This window comes from Solanum dulcamara, chromosome 5, assembly GCF_947179165.1.
Source record: "Solanum dulcamara chromosome 5, daSolDulc1.2, whole genome shotgun sequence".
NCBI classification, from domain to species: Eukaryota; Viridiplantae; Streptophyta; class Magnoliopsida; order Solanales; family Solanaceae; genus Solanum; species Solanum dulcamara.
The window spans coordinates 69,513,412-69,533,605 of NC_077241.1; the positions used below are offsets into that span (position 1 = coordinate 69,513,412).

A 20,194-nucleotide genomic window follows, 5' to 3' on the forward strand; every position below is an offset into this window, starting at 1 on the left:
TGGAACCTATATATGTAGTTCATCCTACAAATTGTGCTTGTTCTACTTCATAGGTAAAACTTGATTTGTTATATTGTCACCTGCACTTGAAGTAATGTATATTTTGAACCATACATTTCCTTTTGATCTCGGGTTACGCAGATGATCCATGAGATGAAACAATTTAAATCTGCACGCGTGCATCATAGAATGTTAAATTCAAAAGTACGAAGAACTTGATACGGACATAGTGATGGAAGTACTATTACAGCTTGAATTCAACAAGACCATCCCTAGTGTGCAAGTCTCAAATAGAGTAGTACTTTTTATGAATTTTGTAAAATGGAGTATTAACATGTTTATATATTAATGTTATAGTCCATGAAGCTCTTTCCACATTCAGGTACAATGAATTTCTGTTATGCTTTTGGAATAGGAAATGTTTGCTTCCTTAATACTCATGAAAAGCGTGGTGAATTGAATCAATAATGTTTAAAATCTGTACATACAGAATGAAAACAGTGTAATTAACAAAGAATGGAAAGAAAAAAAATCATGTAGTGCATTTCAAAGCATTGATGACTATGCATGTTGAATAATATTGATCATTTAAAGCTATCGTTCAGAAAGAAAAAAATCAAAAGTTGTTCAAAGCTACTAAATATTGCATAAACAAAAATCGTAAGTTCGAGTTAAATATAACATTTATGATGGAATTAATACATTGGATCGTAATTGAAGATGGTGATTCTACATGTCTTGTAGGTTCCAAGAATTTTTACAAATTCAACCAAATATCTTGATCTTGTGGAATATCATTGAAGGGAAAAAAAAGAAGAGAATATCCAATAATTTCTTAGGTTTATTGCTAGTATCGAATGAGTCAATCAACTATGTTAATATCATGAACAGTAATTTCCGCGAGCCACTTTCTAGCTAAGAATTATACTTAAGATTATTTAGTTATTGAATTCCTACGAAGAAAAATATAAAGATATACCCTGTTCTTTATTTTTTTAAAATTAATTCAAAGATATTAGAATTGTACCTACACTTGTGTGAAACTACTAGGCTATATATACATATATATATATATATATATATATATCACTCACTATGAAATAATTGCATAATTTCAAATCATTGATCTGCATTACTGAGGATTTTAGGGAAAAAAGTTAAGCGTCCAAATTCAGAAAATCAAATTATGGACATAAAATCAGGCTGAGTATATACAATATAATATTACCTATTTGTAACATTCTAACATGGTATCACTTTTAGTGCTTTACCTTCTTCTTTTTTCCCAAATTATCATGATTTTTAATGTCCTTCCAAATATAAAAACGTCAAAGATTATAATGATAGAGAATTATTATGAACTTATAGAAAAGGACACTCCAAATACGTATCAACACATACATACTCCCATTAATCAATTAAAGGCCAAATTTCATTACATAGAAGGGTTTGATTAATTAAAAATATGAAATTAAAATCCAAAATTTATCAATGTTTGGTACAATCAGTAGGCAAGAAAGAGAGTTTGTGATTTACAACATCATATCCAATAAGGAAATTCATCTGTGCCAAGTTTCCATAAACAGCACCATCATCACCACCATTAACAATTGTCAAACAAGTCAAATCTTTATCAACTTCTGCAAATGTACTCATAGGCACCAACTCAACATCAGCATCCGTGAAATGGAACACAATCTTAGGAAAATCAACAACGCTTTTCGTCTCGTAGCATAGGGGAAAGTAATCCAAGGGATCTTTTTTCCTTTTCCCTGTCGAGACATAATATAATAATTAGATAAGTAAAAGTGTATACATAAAAATGATAATGAAATTTAATATTTTACCTTTAATCTTTTCCACCAAAGTCGATTCCAACTTGTTGTAAAATTCCTCAGGAAGAAATGTCAATGTCGTGCCAGAGTCAATTATTATATTTCCCAAATCTTCATCAGCAGCAGAAGGACTCATGAATTGTGAAGACTTGAACTTCAACTTCTTTTCTCCAACACTAACACTTTCGAGATTTAGATAGTAAAATGTATCGGGGTACTTACGAATTATGGGAGTTGTAACAACGTTAGGCCCCGACACAACTGCCTTAGGACCAAAATTAATTTTACCAGTAGCATTGGGAGGAAAAGAAAATGGTGCTGATAAATCAATTGGGATTAAACAATAAGAGAATTTCCCTTTAATTTGTTTATCAAGTTGTTTAATAAATGAGATTTTTGAACCTCCTAATCCAACAATCCCAGCAGTAAAATTGTTGAAAGTGCCACCATTATCATGTCCACAACCAAAAACAACATGAGGAATTGAAATATTATTATGGATCTTTTTGGTTTTAGATGTTGTTGATGCAAATGTGAATGTCTCAGAAGCAACATCACCAATACTATAAGAATTATCACCATAACGCATCTGATATTCACAAACATTTTTTCTAACACAATATGTACCTCCCACTGCCTCACATTTGTTACTATGACAACCAATTATTTTATAAGTTGAGCTTTTTCGAGGATCGAAAAGGGGTAAGATTTGTTCAAAACAATGAGTACAAGGCTTGCATTGTATCCATGTCAAGTCACTGCCAGTGTCAGCAATCGCAAAGGTTTCCCTTGGGGGAGTACCAATGGCAATTTTCATTAAATATTCTGCGGGTATTGGAATGATGTCTGATTGAATAGCATGATTGAAAGGTGTGGTGGGATGGATGGAGACTTTCGTGAAGAAAGATGCTCGGGAAAAAGATCGGTGGCATGCATCTCGGAGGCGTTGAGAAGGGGTTATAGAAGGGTTGTAGTAGGGAGAAAGAGGAGAATCACGGTGGATAAGATCAAGAGTGAATCCATCTAAACCATGGTTTGTTTTGGCCTTTCTACAAGAAACTAAAGCAAGTTGAGAAAAAGACAAAAAGGCTAAAATGGATAAAAGAAAAATAACTTTAGAATTCATTTCGATGGCTAAGTTTTAAGAAGAATAATAGGTTTTAGAAGAGTGATTTATGAATAAGAGTTGTTGATAATTAGGGTCATTTTATAGGGCAAAAAAAGAAGAAGAAGAATGATGAATGAATTAAGGAATATTAATGTTGGTAAGGAAAAAAATGCACGAAAGGATATTAATTAATTTTGATAATCAGAAAAAGATATGTAATGTAGAAATTAATATTAACTATGAAATAGGAAATTTATATATATATATATATATATTGATTGTTGTTAAAGAATGCATATAGACTTAAATGCTAGTAACATACATTGATATATTTAGGTAGCAGACTTATAGGAATAGATAGCAGATTATAGAAATCTCTTTTAATTTCATTCCTTAGTTAGCATCAAATGTATTGTATTTATTCATTACCCATCTTCTGCAATAAGATAAGATCTTTCATTTGATTACATGGTATCAAAGCCTACAGGCTCGTGTCAATCTATTTTGACTCTGTTGATGCATCTTATTTTGGCTCTGTTACGGAATAGATTTGGATTTCAACGTCGTTTCATGCCTATTCTTTTGTTAAAACACAATTTGGAAACTTTGTTCATCACTTTCAGGTTCGTTTCTCATCTCTGACATTGAATCTGGTTTGTGATTTGTGATTCTGTGACTTCTAGATTCTACTTTGTTTGGGATAATTGGTGCTTCGTATTTTTAGGGCATTTTTTTCAGTCTTTAGCCTCCTCAAAACCCCCAAACTTCATCATCTTCTCTCTCAAATCATCTCCAACAAAATTGCTCTCAAACTCAAGTATTCAAGCTCTCCATTTAGGACCTAACATCAAGATTTCTTCAAGTTCTACTCTAAGGTATGTAAGGTTGCCCATAACATGGATTGAATTCACCCATGTGCCCTACATATTCTTTGAGTTGAATGTTCATATGAATTGAGTTTTCTTGAGATATTTATGTCCTAATGAATTTTTACATCTACTAACTTGATTTTGTTATGTTGATGTTGAGGAGTTGAGAAATTGATAAATGTTTCATTCTTCATCCCCATGAACCCGAGTTGATTCCTATATTTCAATATTCTTAATGGTTGGGTCTAAGAGTTGATTGGTATGAGTTGTTGTACATATTTTTGTTATAAGCTTAAATATTTTGAGTCTCCTTAATTATTGATTTGGAGTCTTGATGAGTCATGATTTAGCCCCAAAAGATTGGCTGAATGAATGGAGAAATTATTGAATAGGAATAAATATTGTCATAAATGCATATCTAAACTACTCTTGAAAAATGTGATTGGGATTAATTGGATAATATGATCGGTCGAGAGGTTTGATTGTGATAGAATTGATGAACTGATAAGGGTCCAAATGAGACTTGTCGAAATGACTAGATTGAACTGATTGGATAGAGTTTTATGAGCATTGAGTCTTGGGAGGAGTATCGAGCACCGAATTGGGTAAGATTAAGTAATAACTCGAATCCAATAACTATGTCACCAAATGTCACGCCCCGGGAGGGTACCCTAGACGTAACCGGCACTCAAAAACCATTTCTGGCTCTCAAGCGAACCATATAGCCTGATCACACATTCGTTCCTTCATTCAATCAGCGGAAGATAAAAAAATAATAGAATATTCGGTGGACAACTCAAAACATCAATCTAACTCAAAGAATAAAGGCCATAGGCCAACAAATCAACTCTAATATTTGTCATTAAAAATAGTTTGACAAGAATAATTTAAGGAAAGAAATACTCAATCGACCCTTCACTATCTAGTCTATGAAGCCTCTATCACTACTATCTAATTGGTGCCAATGACATGTTCATGGCTACCTCAATTCAAAATGAAAAGGGCTAACTCGATGCAAGAATGATATAAACGGTGTCCTCCGGATGTAGGGAAGGACTTACCAATACGCTGAGTGTGTATAGATCCTCAATGGTGCTTCTATTGACGATCTCTTAAACCTATCTCTGCATCATGAAATGATGCAGGTCCAAATGGACGTCAGTACATGGAATGTACGAGTATGTAATATGGCAAAATGAAACATACCTCAAGGAAGAATAACGTTGGTTCAAATATCTCCGAATCAGAAAGATAAGAGAAACTCAAATAAGGCGTCATAAGTCTAAAGTAAGAATACATTTTTAGACAAAGATCAATCACACATCATACAATCCAATACAATCATAAACAATACAGTTCAATCAAATCATATACCATCCGATTCAATCCAATCGTATACCATTAGTTCAATCCGGTCATATACGATCCGATCCAATCCAATCATATACCTTTCCATCGTACACTATCCAATCACATATCATATAATCCAATCCATCACACATCACCTAATCCAATCATATAAAATCAACTCAACAATCAACTCAAAGGACTCAACTCAATAACTATGCAAATTAAATTATGCAATGTTTTACAATTCAACTCAATCATCTACAATCACATTCAAACCAATCATATCAAGCACAATCTATTCAATTGGGAGTTTCTCTAACCGACAACCATCACCATATGAGCGAGTGATAGTACAACAAGCCGACGTTATTGCCACGTCTGTTCATACCTTGCCAGGGTATGAACGAATCAATCAATCATGGATCCAATCCAACCAAGTCCTATAATGTCAGGGCAATAAAATAGGAAGCATCCAACTTTAACGGTTCCATCCCCTCCTATGTTTGGCAATGTAGTTTATTGGTTCGAGTATGGACTATACTCTTACCCAATTCGGTGCTCGATACTCCTCCCAAGACTCAATATGCTCATATCTATCAAGTGAGTAAAATACTCAAAATACTCATTTAGTCTCATTGGACTCTTTCAAATCAACTCATTTAGTCTCATTGGACTCTTTTCAAAACTCAAATCAAATCTAGCCTCATTGGACCTTCTTTCAAATCGACTCATCTCAAATCATCAAACTCTTCTCTTTAAATTGATACCATCTCAACTCAATGGATGTAGAAAATATTATATGCATTTAAAATATAATTCCAACTCCTCAACTCTACCTCAAAATAGACATTTTTATGTAAAAATGTTCAACTCATTTATACTCAAAATACTCATGTTCAAAATAATTAAAAGACTTTTCAAACTCAACTCATGCTTAAACTCTTTTTAAATCATAGATGAAACTAATAATTCTTTAGACTCAAAATAGTGTGTAAATAGTTTATGCAAAAAGGTTCACAAATAATTTATTTAAAGCTCCTCCTCAAAAGATCATTTATTTTCAAAATATTCCTAAGACTCCAATCAAATCAAATTATGCACATCACATACCATAAAATCGCATTAGACTCCAATCCACTTCATCACATAACATCCTCATCAACATACCTCTTCATCAATCATTCTACACATATTAAATAATCACTATTCACATCATCACTCACACCATCATCAAAACATCGTCACTCGCATCATTATTACACCATCATCAAAACACCACCATTCACATCACCATCAAATATTATCATCACGTCATTATCAAACATCTACTCCACAATCTTCATTTTAGTCCTATGTTCAAATTATAGAAACAAAGGGATATTCTTAACTATCCAATTCATTCTTTCCGTTCCAATCAATACATATATACACACAACTATCCATCTCAACCTCAAGACAATTATGACAAAAGAAATCTCATCTTGGGTTCATGTGAATGAAACATGAATCCTTACTCTCAACAAAACTCAACTCAAGAATATCATCAACATCTATAAATCTATATACAAAGATACATTTGTAGTCAATAATATGAAAGATAACTATTTAGTAACTCAAGTCATTAAAATTATCAACCAACCAATAGTATCTAAAAATATTTTATAGTTTAGGAAAACTTTCAAGAAAACCTTCTTAGAAGGTTCAACTCTTTCACAACTCCTATCCAACACATCTATGGGAATATGGAAGAACTCAATCCATATTTTAGGTTAGCCTTACATATCTTGTTTGAAGACTTTGAAGAAACCTTGATGTTAGGTCTTCAATGGAAGGCTTGAATTCTTGAAGCTCTTGAAGGCAATCTTTGTTGGAGAAGGATTTGAAGAAGAAGAAGAAGAAGAAGAGAGGGGAAATTTTAGGACATTTTAGAGAGAGGAAGGACTGAAAAATGGTCCCAAAACGTTCAAGGATAGGGTATATATAATTAGGAAAAAGTCCAAGTTGCCCCTCTTCAAAAATCTGAAAAATTGGGCAAAAACCTTGTTGGCGCTATAGTGGCGCGTTGCTCCATTGCAGCGCCAAGCCAAAATAGGCTTAAAACTCTGCACATCTAATAGTGGCGCGTCGCGCCAAGCCCCAAACTACTGAGGCTGTTTTCTGGCGCTATAGTGGCGTGGGGCGCCACTGGAGCGCCAAGCCTAAATTTTGCCCAGGCCTGAAATTCCTGCAGTACTAGTCTGTAGTAAAATGGTCATAACTGTTGACTCCAAACTCCAAAAATTGCAATCTTGGTGGCGTTGGAAAGAAGACTCAAAGATCTTTAATTTGGTAGGTCGTGGTCCACCTAGTTCTTTATATCCGAGGAGATATGGTCATTTGAAGTTGACCCTTATACTAACTCGTCTGAAAACTTAATCGATTGGAGTTCTTTGGACTCGACTTGGTGTTAGAGATCCCTTATGACCCTTAAACACATCTAACACACTTCAAATACTTAGGAATTAATCCTAACTCATGTATAGAATTACAAGTCCTCCGATCGGAGTCTACCCACACGTGAAGAAATGTTTGAGTCTTTGCGAAAAAATTTCCGGGGTGTCACACCAAACATAGGAGAGGATTGAACCATTAAAGTCGGATGTTTCCAAATTACTGTCCTGACATGATAGGACTTGATTATTTATGGATCCATGATTGTTGATTTGTTCCTACCCTGGCAAGGTATGAACAAACATGACAACAACGTTTATTTGTTGTACTATCACTGGCTCATAAGTGATAGTTGTCGGATAAGAAAAACTCCCATATAGGTCTTTATAGTACTCTGAGTTAGATTAGAATAGATTGGATTGTATATGATTGATCTTGTCTAAATCATATTCTTGTTTAGACATAGGACGTCTTTTTTGAGTTGTTCCTTCTTCTGAGTTGAGATTCCGAGTTGATTTGATTCTACCCTAATGCATGTTTTATTTTGCCATTTTACATATTCATACATTCCACGTACTAACGTCATTTGGACTACATCATTTCATAATGCAGAGATAGATACTAGAGATCATCAAAAGGCGCACCATTGAGAATATATACGCTTTCAGCTAGTTGGTGAGTCCTCCCTATTTTCGGAGGATACCGCAGTTGTCTTTTCAGCTTTGAGTTAGCTTTCCTTTATTTGATTTGTGGTAGCCATGAAACTGTCATTGACACCTCTTAAATTGTTGATAGAGGATTCACAGACTAGAGTGTTGATGATTTGTTTCGTTTTGACTAATTTCATTCTTACTAGTTGTTGATTAGATAGATGGTAGGCCTTTGGCCTTATTTATGAGTGGTATTCTTGTGAGTTGAGTCTTCCGCTAATAGAATGTGATTGAATAAAGGTGTGATTGGATCAAGTGGTTCGCTTGAAGACCAATAATAGTTTTCGAGTGCTGGCTACATCTAGGGTACCCTCTTGAGGCATGACAGATCAAGCTTTCATGGACTCCACTGCACAGTCATAAAGTTTTTATGGTATCAAAATGCCAGAACTGGATTATATCAGCAGCTACGAATAGATTTGGCAATCAATCTCGAAGCTACTAAATAAATCTTTGTTATGGCAGAGCTAACAATATCTACTCTAGAACACAACCATCATCTTTATCTATATTCTTCTGACATACCAGGTGCATCTTTGATTCTGATAAAGCTTAAAAGACCTGCAAATTATGGTCTATAGAGTAGGTCACTACGCATTACACTGTTGGTGAAGAACAAGCTTGGATTTGTGGATGGAACTTGCTTAAAATGATCATTCAAGGGAGAATTAGAGGCTCAATGGGAAAGATGTAATGTTGTGGTACTTTTATGGATTAGCAGTATTGTAGCTCCAGAATTGATCACTACAATTGTATATGCTTCGAATGTAAAACAAGTTTGGGATGATTTTAAGGAATAATTTGACAAATCTAATCTCACTAGAATGTATCAGTTGTGGGAAGAAGTATCTTCACTAAAACAAGGTACTGATTTTGTCACAATCTATTATTCAAAATTGAGAAATTTGTGGGATAAATTAGATGCATTAGTACCAGCTCTTATGTGTAATTATAATGAGGACAAGCCTTATACTGAACACTTAAGTCATCAGAGGTTGTTGATGTTTCTAATGGGCTTAAATGAATCATATAGTCATGTGAGGAGTGACATATTACTTAATACAACTGTTCCTACTGTTAATTAGGCATATACCATAGTCATACAAGAAGAAAGTCAGAGATTACTAGGTGTAGTGGACATTAACAAGGAGCCTCTCACTATCCTAGTCAATAGAAGGTAAGGTTTCAAAAGAAAAAAATTGTTGGATAATCCCTGTGTACACTGTGGATATAGGAATCATCTATCGAAGGATTGTTATAGGCTAGTAGGATATCCTACAGATTTCAAAAGCAAAAGAAAGCAAGAACAAGGAAGTACTTGAGTAGGCAGCACTGATTACATACCTAGCAACAACACTCATAATGCAGGATCTAGTTCCAGATCATATGATAACTATGTCATTGCTGAAGGAGAAGGACATAAATGTACTCTCATTGAGGAGGAGTACAACTATGTGAAGAATTTAAGACATAATAAACCAACAGAAGCTGGTGGAGAAAATGGTGAATACAAGGCAAACTTGGCAGGTAATGTGTCACTGATACCTCCTATTTATGATCATGATTGGATTATTGATTCAGATGTCACTAATCATATTGCATCTTCTAAGGATCTGCTAGATGAATTGAATTATCTGGTGATCCAAAGTCAAATATTGTTCAGTTGCCTATGGGGAATAGAGCTCATATTACAAGTATAGGGAGCTCCACTATCTTGGGAAATTATAAAGTGAAGAATGTATTGCATGTGCCTGATTTCAAGTTTAACTTGCTATCAGTTTCCAAGTTGACTAAATATCTGCCCTGTAGTGTTAGTTTTTTCCCTAACTTTTGTGTGTTGCAGGACCTCTCCATTGGAAAGGTGATTGGGATTGATAGAATATATGATGGTTTTTACTTGTTGAAGGATACAATAAAAACAGTGGTAAATGTGTAGTGAAGGATGATAGCTTAACCACATTGTGGCATCTGAGACTTGGCCATTCACCTATCACAGCCATGCAACACATACCATCTCTTAACATTCATCTATCTGACAAACCATGTCACATCTGTCCTCAATAAAGAAAAGTAGACCATCTTTTCATGATAGTTTACATAAGTCTAGTAGTATTTTCCAATTATTACATGTAGATGTTTGGGGTCCTTATAAAACTCCAACTTATAATAGAAAGTAGTACTTTGTTACCTTAGCAGATAACTACAGCAGGTTTACTTGGGCCTGCTTAATTCACTCAAAAGTTGATGTTCAGTCTGTATTGAAAAACTTTATATTAATGGTAAATACTCAATTTGGTATTAAAGTGAAAGTGTTGAGGTATGATAATGGCACAGAGTTTGTGAATTCAAAATGTAGAGAACTATATGCTTATCTTGGTATTGTACATCAAACCTCATGTGCATACACACCCCCAACAGAATGGGGTGGTTGAAAGAAAGCATAGACACATATTGAATATTGCTAGGGCCTTAAGGTTTTAGGCTGGTATACCTATTTCTTATTGGGGATACTGTATAAAAGCAGCAGTTTATTTGATTAGCAAAACTCCCTCAATAGGTTTACAAAAAAAATCTCCACATGAATTTCTATATGGTACTCAACTACAGTTAAGTCACTTAAAAGTATTTGGTTGTCTTTGTTTTATTTTTGTGTTGCCTAGATCAGATAAGTTTGCTCCAAGAGTCAAGAAAGGAGTTTTCATGGGTATGCAGAAACACAAAAGGGTTATAGAGTTCTTGATCTAAAAACTCATTCATTTCATGTTAGGAGAGATGTCATATTTGAAGAACTTCAGTTCTCATTCAAAACTACCTCCACTCACCAAGAATCAGTTGTTTCTGGAGATGATGTATATCGTATTTTCCTTGATAATCATACTACTAAGTTTTTGCCACCTGATCCTGTTGTTATCTTACAAGATAAGAACTTTCCTATGTCTCTGATGGAGTTCCTACACCTGAAGAGGTTGGAGTTCCTATAGTTGCAAAAGATAGTGTCCTTCTAATTTCAACTATTAAACATTGTCCTGAGCCTTTAGCTGCAGAGGACATTTACCTACCATCCACACCTGTTCTAGTTCCTCCCGAGTCCACCAATGCCAGACCAAGTAGGTATCTTAATACACCTATTTGGCACAAGGATTATCTTGTGCCCAAGTCTTCCAAATAAGCTCACACTACTTGTCTTTATCTAATTCATGACTATGTTACTTATTCCAAGCTGAATTGTTCTTATAAATCCTTTCTTATTGCTCTTTCACCCACCTCTGAGCCTTTTAATTTTAAGGAAGCTTCTAAGAGTAAAGAGTGGGTTACAACAATGTAAGATGAAATTACTGCTTTAGAGCAAAATGGTACTTGGACAGTAGTAGATCTTTCTCCTGATAAAAAGGGCATTGGATCTAAGTGGGTGTACACGATTAAACTTAAGGCTAATGATGAAGTTGAAAGGTACAAAGTCAAGCTGGTTACTAAAGGTTATAGCCAGCAAGAAGATCTAGATTATCATGAAACCTTCTCCCCTGTAGCTAAAATGATTACAGTCAGGACTATCATAAGTGTGGCAACTTCACATAACTGGCATCTTCACCAAATGGATGTTCATAATGCTTTTCTGCAAGGTGACCTTCTTGAGGATGTTTATAAGGAAATGCCTCAGGGTTTTCAGAGGCAAGGGGAGTATAAGGTGTGCAAGCTACTTAAATCTTTATATGTCCTGAAACAGGCTTCTAGGCAATGGAACTTGAAGCTTATTGAAGCTCTATTAGAAATTGGTTACACACAAAGTCCCTATGATCATTCTCTCATTACAAAGAAGGATGGTGAAAACTTAGCAGTAATTCTCATCTATGTGGATGATTTACTTATAATAGGGAATAATGGCCAGATGATACAAGAGTTGAAAGACTCCCTTCATAGCAAATTTAAGATGAAAGATCTTGATGGTCATATTTTCTAGGAATTGAGATCATGAGGTCCAAAGATGGTATACTACTTAATTAGAGAAAGTATACACTTGAGCTAATTTCAGACACTGGTTTTAGTGGTGCAAAGCCAGTAAACACACCTTTGGAAGCAAATATTAAGCTCACCACAATGAAGAATGATGAACTAACTGGAGCAACTGAGGATCCTATACTCAAGGATATCACAGGATATCAAAGGTTGGTTGAAAGACTATTGTATCTTACTATTACAAGGCCGGACATTAGTTTTGTTGTGCAAGTATTGTCATAGTTCATGCAACAACCTAAAATTTTACACTGGGAAGCAGCTTTGAGATTGGTCAGATATATCAAGAGTAGTCCTAGTCAAGGTATACTGTTGAGTAGTAAAAAGAGCCTGGAACTTGAGACATATTGTGATTCAGATTGGGTAGCTTGTCCTAATACTAGAAGGTTTGTAACTTGATATATGGTCAAGCTAGGAGATTCTCTTATATCCTAAAAATCTAAGAAACAACACACTATGAGCAGAAGTTCAGCAAAGGCTGAATATAAAAGTATGGCTGGAGCTGTTGTAGAGGTGATTTGGTTATTAGGGGTATTGAAGGAGCTGAATGTCAACATTATCACACCTGTAAGACTGCATTGTGATAGCAACGCAACAATCTAAATTGTTGTTAATCCCATATTTCATGAAAGGACTAAACATATCGAAATTGACTATCATTTTGTGAGGGAAAGGATCAAGAATGGATTGATACTATCTACCTATGTTAATACCAAACAACAACCAACTGATTTGCTGACAAAGGGTCTAGGAGCAGCTTCTCATCATGTTTTACTGTCCAGACTTGGAGTCTTCAACATATACTCAGACTAAAGCTTGAGGGGGAGTATTGAGAATTAGCTAAATGTAATGAGTGTTAGTTGTTTGTTAAATGCAAAAATTGTGAACTGATGGTTAGTTGTTAGTTAGTGCAGTGAGCTGGAAGTTGTTATAAGTTTGTTATGTAACTAACTTCCAACTGTCACTGAGTTAGTTAGTAAAATGCACATGGTGCAAAATGTATTGTCTATAAAAGGAGCTACTTCTCCTTCATTGTTGTACATGAAAATAATATCAAAGTTCCTCTCAATTCACTCTCTATCTCTGCATTCTTAGCCATGGAAGATCAAGCTTACATGGACTCCACTGCACAATTATAAATTTTCAAAAGTGATGTATCCGATCGATATATCGCGTAAAGTAATATATCTCAGATTAGGAAAGAATATGAATTTTTGTAATTTTTTTAAATGATAGAGAATTTTAGAGAATATGGTAAAATAAGTTGTGTATTTAGATAATTTTTCTTTTTTTTTATAAGAAAGTTATTCAACTATTTTCTTAGCTTTTATAAAATATCCTACCCCTATCTTAAATTCTTTTTCTTTGACAAAATCCATTGAACAAACCCACCTAATTAAAATTGATTTTAGCTGATGGAGTTAATCTGGGACAATTCTTTTTGTGTTTTTAATGTGATTATGGATACCGTATATCTTTCAAATACTATAACAAGAATTTTTAAGCAATTGTTGAATTTTTAAATTTCGTGTCAAACAGTCTTACCTTGTTAACAACGCCAAAAGGCTGATATGAGTACTTTTTTATGGTCTCAAATTGCTTCATCTTCTACAACTCGAATTTCTTTATTAAATTAAATACCTTAATGCCTCGTTTTTTTAATCATTTGTATACTTTTTCTTCAAATGATTTCAATTTTTTTGCTTGATTTGAGAGTCTTAACTATTGTAAAAATTATTGCAGACACACCATAAAACAAAGTTATTTTCGCTTTAGATTTTTCGAATTTACTTTTCTTTCTGACTTTTAACCTGAGTCACAGTGGAATTATTTGACAAGAAAAAAAACATAATCCTCTTCCACAATCTATCGAAGATCTAAAGACTCAAAATAATCTTCATTCTTACTAAAAAGAGTTAGTAATTCTTGTTGACACCCAATTTTTACCCTCAACAACGTAATTTTTACAAAAAATAATAATAATACAATAATAATAAAATATATATATAAAATTAAATAATAATAATAATAATAAAAAAATATTTTAATTTACTACTCATACATATATTAATACTATATTAATAATGCCCATCACCCGTTGTCCCCTATTTAAAAAATAAATAATAATAAACATTAAATAATAATAAAATATATAATTGTTTTCTTTTCATCCAAATAATTTTAAAAAATGAATATAATAATATATATATATATATATTTTCCGCCGCGCTTTTGTACCATTTTAATATATATATATATATATATATATATATATATATATAATATTCACCCGAATTCCTATTTAAAAAATAAATAATAATAAACATTAAATAATAATAAAATATATAATTGTTTTCTTTTCATCCAAATAATTTTAAAAAAAATGAATATAATAATATATATATATATATATATATATATTATATTCATCCGATTTTTTTTATTATTTTTTATTTATCTTTTTAATAAAAATTAAAACATTAATATTATTTTAATCCACGCGTGCCCCGCCCATCATTCTTTGTCCATTTTAAATATATATATATATATATATATATTCACCCGAATTCCTATTTAAAAATAAAAATAAAAAATATATATATTATAAAAATTCATCCGATTTTTTTAAAAAAATAAAAAATTTAAATAAAATATATATATTATTATATGTTTTGTCCCCCTTCCCATATCCCTATACCATTTTTTATTCCATGCTTGTCCCCTGCACATATACTCATATTAATATTATATCTCTTTTCCAAAATATATATATTCACATCCGATTTTATTTTTAAAATAAATAATTGATGAAATAAAAATAAATAATATTAATTTATACCACGCGTCCCCATATATATTCTTCCGAAAATATATATATATATATATATATATATAATAAACAAATCCAAGCGTGCACCCCTTTCCCCATATATATTCTTCCGAAATAATAAACAAATACACGCGTGCCCCCTCCCCATACCCTATATTAATATTATATTAATTAACCCATAATCTTTTGTCCCCTCTTCAATATATATATATATAATAAAAAAAATTATTCTTCATCCGAAAAATAAATAAATATAAATATATTAATTTCCCATCAATATACATATATATATATATATATATATATATATATATATATATATATATATATATTTCAACTATTTTTTTTTCTTCTTCTATTCATTCTGTATTATTTTAATAATCCGCCCATTCCGCATTATTTAAATATTCCGCTCATTTCCTATTAATTATTATTTTTCCGCCGTTTCGTATTATTTTAAAAATTCGCCCGTTCCGTATTATTTTAATAATCCGCCCATTCCGCATTATTTAAATATTCCGCCCATTTCGTATTAATTATTATTTTTCCGCCGTTCCGCATTATTTTATATTTTCGCCCACTCCGCATTATTTTAATTATCCGTTATTATTATTATTATTATTATTATTTTATTTTTTTTTTAATTTCTATCTCCCTATAAATAGAGGGATTAGACAGAACAATTGGGGGCTTACACTTACACGGACAGGAGAAGAAAGAAAAAAACGCAGACAAAAAAAATAAACTCTTACACTGATTTTGAATATTTCTTTCAAAGTATTTTTGAATTTGCACTTAGCTTTATTTTTAAAAACGAGGGTAGATTCATGACCAAATCATCCCCGTTCACTGCCCTGCAACAGGTAATATTTACTTCATGTTCCTTTGTTTTATTCGTTGTCATTATGCTTAAATATTATCCTAAAAATGCTAGCCTCCTAATTTCGTCACTCTCTTTTTGTTTGCATGAACACTTCGGGAGCAAAAATGGAGTTTCAATGTAATCTTCATTCCCTCACATGGAGCCGATATCCTTATTATTATTTTTACTATTGTTATTATTATTATTATTATTATTGTCGTTATTATTATTATTTTAATTATTATTGCTATTATTATTAGTAGTATATTTTATTTTCTGTTATTACTATTATTATTATTATTTTCGCTATCAATATTATTAATAGAAGTAGTAGTATGTTTATTTCTCCGTTAGTATTACTATTATTATTATTATTATTATTATTTTCGTTATTCATATTAATATTATTATTTTCATTATTAATATTATTAAGAGAAGCAGTGGAATGTTTATTTTTCTGTTAGTATTACTATTATTATTATTATTATTATTATTATTATTATTATTATTATTATTATTATTATTTTCGTTATTCATATTAATATTATTATTTTCATTATTAATATTATTAAGAGAAGCAGTGGAATGTTTATTTTTCTGTTAGTATTACTATTATTATTATTATTATTATTATTATTATTATTATTATTATTTTCGTTATTCATACTAATATTATTATTTTCATTATTAATATTATTAAGAGAAGCAGTGGAATGTTTATTTTTCTGTTAGTATTACTATTATTATTATTAATATTATTATTGTTATTGTTATTATTATTTTCGTTATTATTATTATTAGTAGTAGTAGTATATATTTTTATTATTACCGTTTTTATTATTATTATTATTAGTAGTAGTATTTTATTTACTGTTAGCATTATTATTATTATTATTATTAGTTTATTAATATTTTCGTAATTATTATTATCATTATTAGTAGTACATTTGTTTACTGCTATTATTATTAATGTTACCATTATTATTATTATGTTATTATATGTATTATTATTTTCGTTATTAATATTATTAGTAGTACTATTATTATTATTATTATTATCATTTTCGTTATTATTATTATTATTATTTGCATTATTATTATTATCATTTCGTCATTATTATTAATAGCTATTTTTTACTATTATTATTACTTCGTTAATATTACTATCATCATTTCATTACTATTATTATTATTATTATTATTTTCGTCATTATTATTATTAATAGTAGCAATGTTTGTTTTTTTTATTCACTATTATTACTATCATTGTTAGTATTTTTGTTATTATTATTGTTATTACTATTATCATTACTAGTATAGTTATCATTATTAATATCATCATCATTATCATTATTATTATTATCATTATTTATTGTTATTATCATTATTATTATTATCATTATTATATTTATCGATATTTTATTTATGATTATTATTATTATTATTATTATTATACTACTATTGTTATTATTTTATTATTATTATATGTTATTGTTATTTGTTATTAACGTTATTATTTATTATGCTTATTGTTATTATTCTTATTCTTATTATTATTATTGCTATTGTTATTATTATCTATTTATTATTATTCGTATTATTGCTATTATATTTACCGTTATCATATTATTATTATTATTATTATTATTATTATTATTATTATTGCTATTATTATTATTGTTGTTGTTATCACTATTTATCATCATTATTATTATTATTATTATTATTTACTTATTATTATTATTATTATTATTTTTGTTATTATTATTATCATTATTATACTAGTATAGTTTATTTACTATTATTATTATTACTATTATTGTTGTTGTTGTTGTTGTTATGAGTTGTAGTTGTATTTTATTTTACTGTTAGTATTATTATTATTATTATTACTATTATCATTAGTATTAGTAGTATTTCTATCTACTATTATTATTATTATTATTATTATTATTTTCTTCATCATTATTAGTAGTACTAATAGTAGTAGTAGTATTTTTATTTACTGTTATTATTATTATTATCGTTACTATTATTATTCGTAGTATTTTATTTTACTATTATTATTATTAATATTATTATCGTTATCTTTATTAGTATTATTAGTATTAAATTCGTTATCATTATTATCATTAGTATTTTTATTTCTATTATTATTATTATTATCGTTATTAGTATTATTTAGTGTTACTATCATTATTATTATTATTATCATTATTATTATTATTATCATTATTATTATTATTATTATTATTATTATTATTATTATTATTATTTACTGCCGTTATTAATATTATTATTTCTATTATTATTATTATTATTTATCATATTATTATTATTATTGTCGTTGTGTTCTCACCAATGCAATAGCTAACATTATATGGATATTTAGATTTGTGAAACTTTAATTAAAATGGTTCATCATAATAAAAGAAAATCAATATTTTTCTTTAAGGAATAGTTATTAAAATATATATATATCGCATTTAAACACTCACTTAGTTACTAAGCTTTGTTTTCAAAACTTTTGAGCAACCTTTTTTTATAATTTTAATCATTTAACCTAAGTTTGGCCGGTAATCGTTTTTAACGAATCTTGAAGGATGCCTAACCCCTTCCCTTTAGGATAACTAGAACCCTTATCTAGAATCTCATAAGCTAAGTAGACCACTAATCGGAGATCATTCTTTAGCTTTGAATAAGTTAATTATTTAGGTATCCTAATTTACCTTAAAAAATAATTAGGTGACGACTCCTTAAAATTAAATAATTTAGGAATCATCAATATGTTGTACACCGTTTGACCTCGAGTTAAAATGGGGTATAACAGCTTGGCGACTCCGCTGGGGATTAAAGGTCTAAACCACAACTGACTTAGGTTAATAATTTATTTATTTATTTATTTTATTTAAATTGCTTAATCTGTGTTTATCCTGCTCATGTGATATAATTTATTTATTTGTTATTGTTTTATATAAATTGTTTATTTGTTATTGCTTTATATAAATTGTTTATTTGTTATTGCTTTATATAAATTGTCATTTCGTTCATACTTTCTCCAGTTCTGGAAAATTGACACGATCACACGTACACGTGAGGTGTGTTTTGCGCACTCACAAATTTTTCTTCAAAATCCAAATTTAGGAGAGTTGGCATATGCGCGGGGTGTCCAGATTTTTTTTCCGTGTGGCCGCGTAGCTTTCTCACTCGAGTTGTCCACTCGGGAACCTTGTGTCTAGTAAACCCATTCTTAATTCACCCAGAATAGAGCTAAACCAACACATTTTTAGGACATGCATCATTTAACATAGGAGGCTTAATATCCTTGATATATTAAGTCCATTAGTCAATTTTATCCTAATGTTCAAGTGGGTTCACGACCCCAAGTAATTTTATCATTTGTATGTGCATTGTTTGAAAAATAGTTGTGCCAGAATATGGACCATTTATCTAAATTAATTAAACATTAAGAGGGAGGGTATTACTAATCCTTTTGTGATGCAGATAGCTATGAAGATCACAAGCTTTTATCTTGTGGAGATTGAACCATGAACATGTAAATGGAATGAAGATTTTTAGATGCGATGGAGAATTTTATTATTATTGTTGGCATGTAATAAATCTTAATTCTATTTTTTGTATTTAATTTTGGGGATAGATTTGTTTAATTAATTAAAGAGCAATGGAATGACATATTATGGCACATTTATTTTTCAAATACGCGTTAGACCTACCTCTGGCATAAAGAGGTCACCTATATTAGGACGCATTATACTTGTGTTATGTGCTTTATAAATATTTGCATGCTTGCTTTCTATGTGACTTCTATGAATTTTTTTTATTTTGCAACATGAATTTAATTGATTATTACTAACATCATCTTTGTTTTTGTTTTTTTTTTACAGAAGAGAAAATTATTTTTCTACTTCTTTATTTGATTACCTATTATAAATTTTATGTCATGTTTATAATTATTTTTTTTCACGTTTGCCGCATTTTAACGAATCTAGAGCATCGTTTAAGATCATAATTATTTTAAACTCGTGCGAACTCTTAGCGTCCTCAATTAAGATTTTCTTCCTTTAATTTTAATTTGTCATTATGTTAAAATTACTTTCTTTTACTCTTTCAATACCTGTGTCCGCAACTTGCTTTTAAATTATTTTCTTAGTCCTTTAAAATGGTCTTA

General features: G+C 30.4%; 1 protein-coding gene across 1 annotated transcript; it reads right to left on the reverse strand.

Moving 5' to 3' along the window:
- Window positions 1–1,488: 1,488 nt before the first annotated feature.
- Window positions 1,489–2,961, reverse strand: LOC129888437 (aspartic proteinase CDR1-like). Its single transcript, XM_055963410.1, has 2 exons — window positions 1,848–2,961; window positions 1,489–1,772 (listed from the first exon to the last, which is right to left on the reverse strand). The coding sequence occupies exons 1-2, from the start codon at window positions 2,959–2,961 to the stop codon at window positions 1,489–1,491; spliced, it is 1,398 nt and encodes a 465-aa protein (XP_055819385.1).
- Between the last annotated feature and the right edge of the window lie 17,233 nt (window positions 2,962–20,194).

Bases quoted from the DNA above. Each gene is read 5' to 3' on its own strand.
- LOC129888437 (XM_055963410.1), bottom strand. From the start codon at position 2,961: ATGAATTCTAAAGTTATTTTTCTTTTATCCATTTTAGCCTTTTTGTCT. The intron at 1,773-1,847 runs GTAAAATATTAA...ATGTCTCGACAG, and splicing joins TTTGGTGGAAAAGATTAAAG to GGAAAAGGAAAAAAGATCCC.